At 34.8% G+C, this 10,694-nt stretch overlaps 1 protein-coding gene across 1 annotated transcript; it reads right to left on the reverse strand.

Moving 5' to 3' along the window:
- Nucleotides 1-4,665: 4,665 nt before the first annotated feature.
- On the reverse strand, nucleotides 4,666-7,603 carry LOC145043772 (eukaryotic translation initiation factor 5-like). The gene is made up of 2 exons (XM_078992521.1): nucleotides 7,487-7,603; nucleotides 4,666-6,462 (listed from the first exon to the last, which is right to left on the reverse strand). The coding sequence occupies exon 2, from the start codon at nucleotides 6,116-6,118 to the stop codon at nucleotides 4,862-4,864; it is 1,257 nt and encodes a 418-aa protein (XP_078848647.1). The 5' UTR covers nucleotides 6,119-6,462; nucleotides 7,487-7,603; the 3' UTR covers nucleotides 4,666-4,861.
- Between the last annotated feature and the right edge of the window lie 3,091 nt (nucleotides 7,604-10,694).

Raw genomic sequence — 10,694 nt, forward strand, 5'->3', positions numbered from 1 at the left:
GATCCAAATACATCTTATCTGAACCTGGGTGGATGGAGTATCAAGTTTTGTGGGCTTCATTCATGACAACCTCCCTATAACCTCCGAACTTTGGGGTCCAGATTTGGTCCATGAAATAACGAACCCCATCACCCTTGATTTCAAAGTTCTTCTCCATTCCCCATAAGGCTTCATCTGCCACCTTTTCTGGTTTTAAGGCTTCTAGCTGAGCCTCTTTGATTTGCGTGGACAGATGGGAATGGATTGTCATGGTTAGTGCATTCACCCTACGACCTGAGTACTCCTTTCGACTAAGGGCATCAGCTACTACATTGGCTTTAACAGGATGATAGCAAATTTCTCATTTGTAATCATTGAGTAGCTCTAATCATCGTCGTTGTCTCATGTTAAGTTCCTTCTGATCAAAGATGTGTTGAAGGCTTCTGTGGTCGGTGAAGATGGTGCACTTGGTACCATAGAGGTAATGTCTCCGTATTTTTAGTGCGAAGACCACTGCTCCCAACTCCATATTGTGAGTTTTGTAGTTGATTACGGGTGCCTTAAGTTGTCTTGAGGCATAAGCGATAACTTTTCCTCGCTGCATAAGCACACAACCTAGCCCCTGACTGGACGCATCGCAGTATACAACGAAATCCCATGTCCCCTCTGGAAGGGACAAGATTGGTGCGGTGCACAGGGCCTGTTTCAATATCTAGAACGCAGTGTCTTGTTCTTCTCCCCAACTAAAAGTCACACCCTTCTGAGTTAGGGTGGTAAGCGGTTTAGCAATTATGGAGAAGTTTAGGATAAATTTGTGATAGTAGCCAACAAGGCCCAAGAATTAATGGATTTCTGTGGGCGTTCTCGGTGCTGACCAATTCTCGACTGTTTTTATTTTGGAAGGGTTCACATGTATGCCTTCTTCGCTAACCATGTAACCAAGGAAAGTTACATTCCTAATCCAAAATTCTCACTTTGAGAATTTCACGTATAGTTTATCCGTCCTTAATGTTCCTAGCACTTGTCTCAAATGTTGGCTATGTTCTTCCACACTTCGTGACTAGACGAGTGTATCATCTATGAACACTATCATGAATTTGTCTAGGAAAGGACAGCACTCCCGATTCATTAAGTCCATGAATATGGCGGGTGTGTTAGTTAGACCAAAAGGCATCACTACAAACTCGAAGTGACCATATCGAGTCCGAAATGTTGTCTTAGGAACATCACCCTCCCAGACTCGTAATTGATGGTACCCCGATCGTAGGTCTATCTTTGAGAAGTAGTTGGTGTAACGCCCGCAGATTCGGGCTAGTCAATTTAGAGACAATAAGCATCAAAAGTGACTTTTTAATAGAAGATTATTTAGAATAAATAATCTTAACCAATTTATATTATATGTCACAAGGGTTCCGTACAAATAAAGAATGCCGAAATCCGAGTTATAACGAAGAAGTTATGACCCGTCGAAGTTTTACAGCAAAATCGGCACGACACCAGGAATCATGAAAAGTGAATTTACGATAAAATACTTTCTATCCTTAGCGATCTAAATGAAAGTCGTAGTATATGTTAAATCGGGAGTGTGCATAGAAAGAACGTCCAAATCTGACTTCGTATGAGGAAGTTATGATTTTTCTAAGATTTAGCATAACAGTAAACAGCCTGGAAATTCAAATTTTAGATCGGTCGATTTTTAGCCTAAATAATCTAAACGAGAAATGAAGATATCATTAATAGGATTTAAACTATAAAAAGACAGTCGAAAAAGGAGCTCGTATGCGAAAGATATGGACGAAGCTTAGTCTCTACTCTTCAAGCGCGGCGAATTCGATGCAGATTTGTAAATCTGAGATAGAATAAAAATTGGCCGACAAGGTCTAAATGAAAGTTGTAATACTCGTAAATACCAATGCGTGGATATATATAACGTCGAGAATAGAGATCATATGAGAAAGATATGGACGAAACTTAGTCTCTACTCTTTAAGCACGACGAATTCGATATAGTTTTATAAATCTGAGCTACAATGAGAATTAGCCGACGCGGTTTAATTGAAAGTTGTAGTACTTGTAAATACCAAAGTGTGGATATAAAGAACGTAGAAAACGGAGCTCATACGCGGAAGATACGGACAAAACTTAGAGATTACTCTATGATAAAACCCCTATAAATAAAGGGTGAATCCTTCATATTTCTCACACCTTTCACCCTCTCTTTCTCTCTCTCTAAGCCCCCCCCCCCCCCCCCCCCCAAGTCTAGGGAACCTCCCTAACACGAGAAGGAAGCCCCAGAGCGCCCGACGGCTCCGAGAAGAAAAACTTTCGGCTCGGAAACGCTGCTCCAACGAAGCCCGGTTTTTAATAAAAATCTGTTGTAAGTGAGCTACGCCTAATCTATATTTAATATAGATTTTATTTAAATATAGTAATGTTATTAAGACCTTATAATAAGTATTTGGACTATTATTATGAGTTATATACGTGTCGTTATAATGTCTTTTAAACCACTCACGGTACGGGGAATCTGGTTTGGAGGGCCGCTTGGGTTGCTGGATTCAGAAGTGTTGTATGCCAAAATGATCCTGCCCTCTGGTGTTCCATGCCTGACCCTGTCTGTACATAGTAGGTGAAGAGTATTGTTTAACGTTTATATAATAGTAATAATAATTAGACTATTAATTAGTCTCGACGAATATTAGACTAAACTCTAGTGGTAATGATACTAGGTTCTGTCAAAGGAGTTGTTGAAAGTAAACGAAGTGTTGTCCGAGTACCGAGTCACCACCTTATCAGGTGAGTGCATAGTTACTTTCATCTTACACATAGATACGAAGTATTTTATATAAATTACATGCTATGTGTGTATATTATCTGAATAGTTGTTGTCTATGCTGGATGAACGATTTTATACATGCTTCAAATGAATTAAACTGTATATGTATTTTATATCTACAAAATATGTTGGGTAAAACATGGGTGTATGAAATATGAGTCGGATGATGAGATGAGAGGTGATATAGACCATGAGATAAGGGTGGGAGGTGAACGATGAGAGAATCCTTTTACCCAAATGATGGACACGTCATCTAGCAGAGTATGGATGACAACCACAGACTATTCTAGACAGTCTAGTGGAACACTAGCAGGCTCGCAACCTGTAGGTGTTATGAACGATGTGTTCACTCGGTGTACTCTAAACCTTGGCGACTATGCAGACTTAGTGCCTAAACCTTAGCGATCATGCAGACTTGATGCCTAAACGCTGGTGACTATGCAGACTTAGTACCTAAACACTGGCGACTATGCGGACTTAGTATCTGTTGTATAAACCCTGGCGACTAAGCAGACTTAGGAATAAATGAACGAGAAATAGATGATTCTTAGGGTAGATCCTTAAGAGTAATGAAGCTAATAGAGATGGGTAATTGGGTTGATTAATTGTTTGAAGATTAAACATGATAATTATATTATTGTGGGTTGAAAACCCTATGTACTCACCAGGTTTTTCAACCTGGCCCACTCAGTTTATTTATATCACAGGTGTTCATATGAAGTCACATTACCAAATGAAATCAAAACCAAACTCGAAACAAACTTACTAAAATCAAATCCAAATAAGCGGAGTAGAGAAAGTGGTCTAGAGGTCGATGATAGGGTTCTTCAATTCAACAAAATGATTGTATATATGTTGAAGAATTACCAGAACATGCAACAACCGAAAGGATTTCAACTCGGACCTATAAAACCTGAAAGGATCTAAGAATATGGACATCAGAACTAGAGATAGTGGAAATGATGGGTTTCAGAACCTGCACACTCAAAAGAATTTTAACTAGAACCTACAATAGACCCATCACTTGAGCAAACTGATGATGGAGACCAACAACGGTTTGGAGTATTGATTATATTTGGGAATAAATGTAAAAATCAAAGACAATGGAGACGATGGGTGCAAGAGACAGTCGGTGATCAGTTTGGTGGTATCATACGATTCACAGTCTTGTAGCGATAGGGCACAAAAGTGTGATAGTTAGGGCACAAAAGAGTAATTTTGGGGTGGGATAGGTAATAGGTTCCATCAATCATGAAGTGGGTAGGTGGTGGAGGGGAAGGAAAGAGATGAAACTCAACTATAGAGATTGAGTAATCAATATTGAAGAGGTCAAAGGAGGTAGGCGTTGAAGACGTTGAGGGCAACCAGCCGTTTTATAACAATCAGTAAAAAGTGTCAAATAATTGGGTGGGTGGGACCCACATGGGTTTTTTATTAAATATATTTTTCTTACTAAACAATCTAAAATAAAATTAATTAAAATAAAACTATCCTTTTATAATCAGTAGAGACCAAATATATAACAAAATACCAAATACATAACAAAATAAATTTTAAAGGACTAGATAGGTAACAAATTTAAGCCCTAGAATTTAAGGATCAGGGCGATCCAAGTTTAAGAAATCTTTTAAAGGACCAAATGTGCAAGTAACCTCTATCCACAGGGACCATCCGTGTAATTTACTCAAACCTTGAATACATTCTAAAAAAAATGAGGTTGCAAAAAAGATTTGAAGTTAACATCAAAGACGCAGAAGTCGAACTTCGTTAATCTAGAAATAGTTGAATAAGTCTCGACTCACATAATATCAACGAATTCAAACTAAACAGAAATTTATCTCAAAAGCCAAGTAAATAATATTTCATAAGCATTGATTATATCCTTAAAATCCACAAACAAACACACACAAATAACAAACACACACGATTTATTTCAAGTCACACAACAGAACGGAACAAATACTTATCAAACCAAAAGATAGATAAAGCAAAGAACAACAACCTGGAAACTCCAACTCCAACTCCAACTCCAATTCCATTTCCAATTCTATTCTTCTTCCGATTCCGATTCCGCACTCTGAAGCCACTCCACAAACGGCTTCACATTCTTCCAAATCAACGACTCCTTATTCCCGCCACTCAACCCCTCCTCATACCACTTCACCACATACTCCTCTTCCAAAATATCAACATCATACAACGCCTTCAACACAAGCGGAACCTCCTTAACCGCATTCCCATTCCCATTCCGACAAAACTCCTCGATCGCCCTCAACACCAGAATCTGCGATTCCGCCCCTTCACCAACCACAGCCGCCAAATAACTCTTCTTTTTCAACACATGTTTTGCAAACCCTTTTTCCACACCATCAACCACCGCTTCATAAATAGCACTCGCATTCTCTTGTTTCGACCCCGACAGAATCCCCATCAACTCCTTCGGTGAAACACCCTTTTTAATATTCTCCTTCGCCACGTCAGCAAGCTTCTTATTATTCCCATTCCCATTCCCATTGACCGCTTTGACTTTTTTCGGCTCCTCGGTTGCTAACATCACCATGTCAGCGGTAACAGAACTGAGCTGTTCTTGAATCCGTTGTCTGGCGGCCTCCGCTGACGTGTCGGTCTGCCATTGGACGTCCCCGTCATCTTCCGAATCATCTTTGTCGCCAGCCTGGCTGACAGTTGGCGAGACATGATCCTCGTCAGATGCATTTCCTTTCTTTTTTGTCGGCTTCACATCTTTCTTCTTAACATCTTTAGTCAACTTCTTTTGTACTTTATCAGCAGCTTCACCTTCTTTTAATCTTTCCTTTTCTGCCCTTCTCATGGCCTTCTTATCTTTCCCACCCTTTTTCACTTCTGGTGGATTTTTCAAAATAAATGACGTCAGCTTATCCCTCATGTCCACATCAGACACAAACCCACAAGCAGCACATTTCAACTGCACCATTTGAGTTTTTGTAATCAAGATTTCAGTTTCGGGATTCCCGCATCCGTAACACTGAACGTATTTTTTTATGAAATTTTCGAGAAGACCCGCGAGTTTTGAAGTGTCGTGGGCCCCGTTCACCAGGGACACACCCGTCTTTTCATCGAATTTTGATTGTGCACCGAGTTCACACCCGAAATATTTAGTGGTATAAGAAGGTGGACGAGCCAAAGCTTTTGCCACATCAACCATGTTGACTATATTTGTTTTGATTCCATTTCCACGCCCTTCGATTTTTGTAATCATTTTTGGCATTTTGTATCTGTAAAAGGCATCATCGCTGTTGCTTGCACCAATGTTTTGTAAAGCCATTTTAGGTAAGTGTTGGGAAGTGGTTAAGATTCTTGAATCTTGATATTAGATTAGTGAGGTAATGGAGGTTGAAAAGTGGGGGGTTTTGGAGGGGTAAAATGGGGAATTGGAAGGTTGCGATAAGGGGCAACCGTGGAAATCAGTGTGGTCCTGAAATGGCGCTCGATGCATACAGGTGATTGGTTTTGTAGAGGAAGGAGTTTTCTCCTTGAATATAGGACAATATTCTCCCAACAACCCGATAGACCCTAAGTAGAGGATAGCCTGCTCGGACATAAAAAACGCTTTGACTTTCACAAACACTCCAACTTGAAAGTTGTAGAGAGCTGATGGCAACAAGAAGCCTTCAAAATGGAGATGGTGAACAATTAGTAAAAGATTAAATTAAGAATGTAAGAATACTATCATACAAAATGTATCTTTCAATAAGGTATGTCGCTAAAGTTACTAAACAAGGTTTATTATTCTGTTAACTTGCAGAAAGTTGGAAGAACAAAAATATGACAAAGAAAGTAACTTTAAACAGACTTTAGCAAAAGTTCTCATTATATCAACTATAACTGTTGAGATATAGAGTTACACTACCCTTTCCAAGATGACCACTTTGCAGAAAAGGGAAAACATGGAAATACAAAGAAGAGAGATGACAATATTACACCATAACACTGTTTAACATAACAAACAGAATTTCATGTGAATCGCTATTTGAATCAAACAAATTTAAAACCTATTTGGTTATGAATAACGGTGAACAATTGGCAAAAGAAAAATAATTTTTGTTTATCCACAGGTTCACTCATCTTCCACATGATCTCACAGTAACATGTCTTTTCCCTACCCGAAGTTTCCTCAAATTATTAAAGAACACCGCTTTGATCATCAATAAATCATTAATAACGTTTTGTGACAGCTTATTCTCAGAACAGGACACAAGATAAATCTCATACAGTAGTTTCCTCGAATAATCAAAGGCGACAACTTCAATCATCAGACAATAATGATTCATAACAGTTGATGAAGACGAGATAAATCAGATCTAAAGATTAATCGGATAAATTTAAATTGATGTAATACTACGACGAATTCCAAAGAGGAAATCCAAAAACTACGATAACTGTAATAACAAGATTCAGATTTCGTATAAACAACGGTTGTCTGATTCGCCAATAACAATGCTTATCGATCATTAAAACAACAAAAATAACTTAATCGATTTATAAACAAATAATCGGAGATCCATCCATAACAAAACCACCGATTACAATCAAATAAACATCGATCAACATAAATCAATACAAGAGAACATAATCAAACAACTAGTAAAGAAAGTGGCAAACAAAATCGAACTGAGAAATTCAGCAAACTTACCGATCAACAGAGATAGATAAGAAGATGTCTAGGGTTTTCGATTGTGGCCGAGAGATGAGCGATTGAGAGAGAGAGGCGGCCAATCGGACATATTTATATATAAGGTTGGAAATGTTGGTGATATTCCACCTGTGTACTTCTAATCTTAGCCGTCGATCTAATGACCGACGAGATCAACGGTACACACGCCACGCTTTGATCCTAATTTCGAGCATGACTATTGGCCCTTCAACGTTTAATACATGTTGGTTTTGTCCAATAACTTTTAAAATTGTAATTATTGATCCTTAAACATTTTAAAGTGTTGCTCTTACAATTAAATGTTTTTTGTTTTTTGTTTATAGATCTTCTTGGTCATTTGTATCTGCACTGCGCAGACCATGTGCAAACATTAGGCTTCGCAAATTGTTGTTTTTTTTAAGACTGTAGATCTAAAAGGGTTTGCATGTCCTCTTCTTGATGCAGATGTGGACCAGAGTCTTCAAGTCTCTTCAGACATCTTCTAGCTTAAAAACCGCATATATCTTAGTTTTTTTTAACTTAGATTTATTTAAACTTTATCTATAATAAACAATCTAAAAAAAAGTTACAATACTTAAAGAAAGAAGATTTGACGACACATATGACTTTTGTGACAAAATTATAAATAAAAATTTATTTACAATAATGGTTGTTAGAGTTGTTTATATAGATATAAAAAAAAAGGAGCGTAATATTGTCTTTTATATATATATATATATATATATATATATATATATATATATATATATATATATATTTGCCAAATTTTATAAAATATTATTTAATGCTATATCATTCATTGGAATAAATATTTATAACAAGTTTTTAATTGATTTAATTGAAAAGGTGAAATGAAAATTTTAAAAATTTCATTTAAAATCAAAGTTTCTTTCCATCTATTTTTCATGTTAACTTCTTTTATCTTTAATTACAATGTTTAGGTATATCTTTGTCACCAAAGTTTGTTGGTTTTATCAAATATATATATATATATATATATATATATATATATATATATATATATATATATATATATATATATATATATATATATATATATATATTAATTTGTACCATTTTATTTTCACTTTTTATACAATAATACATAAAAATCGATCTACATTTGTTCATTATCTATCATAAAGTCATAAAATTAATGAAAAACTCTTTTAAGTTTAAAAAAATCGGCTTAGTTAGAATTTAGTTTATTCTAACAGTCTGCCTGCAGATGTTAAAAAAAAACAGTCTTCTTCTTTCAGACTGCAGACATTTGGTTCACCTCTTCTACTGCAGATGTATGCAGATATGGTCCGCAGACTGTAGAGTTGTTAGATTTGACGACACATATGACTTTTGTGACAAATTTATAAATAAAAATTTATTTACAATAATGGTTGTTAGAGTTGTTTATATAGATATGAAAAAAAGGGATCGTAATATTGTCTTATATTTTTTTTTTTGCCAAAATTTATAAAATATTATTTAATGCTATATCATTCATTGGAATAAATATTTATAACAAGTTTTTAATTGATTTAATTGAAAAGGTGAAATGAAAATTTTGAAAATTAAAGTTTCTTTCCATCTATTTTTCATGTTAAATTCTTTTATCCTTAATTACAATGTTTAGGTATATCTTTGTGACCAAAGTTTGTTGGTTTTATCAAATATATATGTTAATTCGTACCATTTTATTTTTACTTTTTATACAATAATACATAAAAATCGATCTACATTTGTTCATTATCTATCATAAAGTCATAAAATTAATGAAAAGCTCTTTTAAGTTTAAAAAAAAATCGGCTTAGTTAGATTTTAGTTTATTCTAACAGTCTACTTACAGATGTTAAAAAAAAAACAGTCTTCTTCTTTCAGACTGCAGACATTTGGTTCACCTCTTCTACTGCAGATATATGCAGATATGGTCCGCATACTGTAGACATTTTGTCTCAGAAAAAACAAACAACAACTTAGCAAGTATGATTCAAAATGTTATTTTTTTTTCATTTATAACTCAAGACATCAAGACATCTGTATATGTCTTAATGAATTTAGCATTTAGTCAAAATTTGATATTATTTAATAAAATAACACGTGATAATTAATATGAACCAAAGGACTTAGACTGTAACTGTAACAATTTTAGAAGTATGTCCCTTAATTAATAGGTTGATAGTTTAAGTTTTGCTTGAGACAATTACATAGTTTATGATAGATTAGATGTAGATTATCAAGCTTTAAAAAGATTAACATGAGTCTTAAGTATATATAGCCTTTCAAAATAAATATAAATTAAAATATATATATATATATATATATATATATATATATATATATATATAGTTATTTTTAATAAATAATTATTAAAATGGATTTAATTTGTATACATAAATATGGCAAGATATATTTCTATTGGATGCAGATTCTATTTCCTTATAAGATATATGATGGAATGTTCTTTCCAAAGAGGGTGTCAAAATGATTGATTTTTTGCATCTCATTTACTATCCATCTTTACCTATTTTTAATTATTACTATAAGGTATACAGAGTGGATGATGGAAAAGAAGATGACATAAATGGCAACACCTCCCTTAGGGACAACATGTCCAAGAAACGAAATTTTCTTCTCGTCCTCTCATTATTCCTCTTTTCTCTATTTTCTTCCGGTTGCCATGTTGTATATCTATTCTCATTGTCATCAACGTCACATCCTTTAATGGCAAAGAATGGCATGCATTGATAAATACTAAGTAAGGTGAATGTACATGCCAAGCAAGACGCCTCTCCTCTTAGCCTAATATATATGATTTGTTTAAATAAGTGGAGAAATTATACATCTCCTTATAGATACATATTCCATGTAATTATTATTATTATTATTATTATTATTATTATTATTATTATTATTATATAGGGTGTGATTTTTTAAGAACTCATAGTTTTCCGATAACTCGAGAACCAAAGATTGAGTGTTAGATCAAAATTAGCTCATTAATGGCATGATCTTCATCTTACCAATCTCATTTAATGTTTCATTTTTTGTATTGCTGGAAATATTAATATGACAACCCGAATATTTCATATATATAATTTCAGCAGTTAATCACTTCATTTGGAAGTCAAATTCATTTCCGCCATCTTTTAGCACAATTTAAAGTTCGTTTTAGTATTCCGAGCATTTCACA

The sequence above is a fragment of the Lactuca saligna genome, chromosome 4 (genome assembly GCF_052625555.1).
Source record: "Lactuca saligna cultivar CGN05327 chromosome 4, ASM5262555v1, whole genome shotgun sequence".
NCBI lineage: Eukaryota > Viridiplantae > Streptophyta > Magnoliopsida > Asterales > Asteraceae > Lactuca > Lactuca saligna.

What these genes read in the sequence shown, in the direction of transcription:
- LOC145043772 (XM_078992521.1), bottom strand. Translation starts at nt 6,118, where the DNA reads ATGGCTTTACAAAACATTGGTGCAAGCAACAGCGATGATGCCTTTTAC.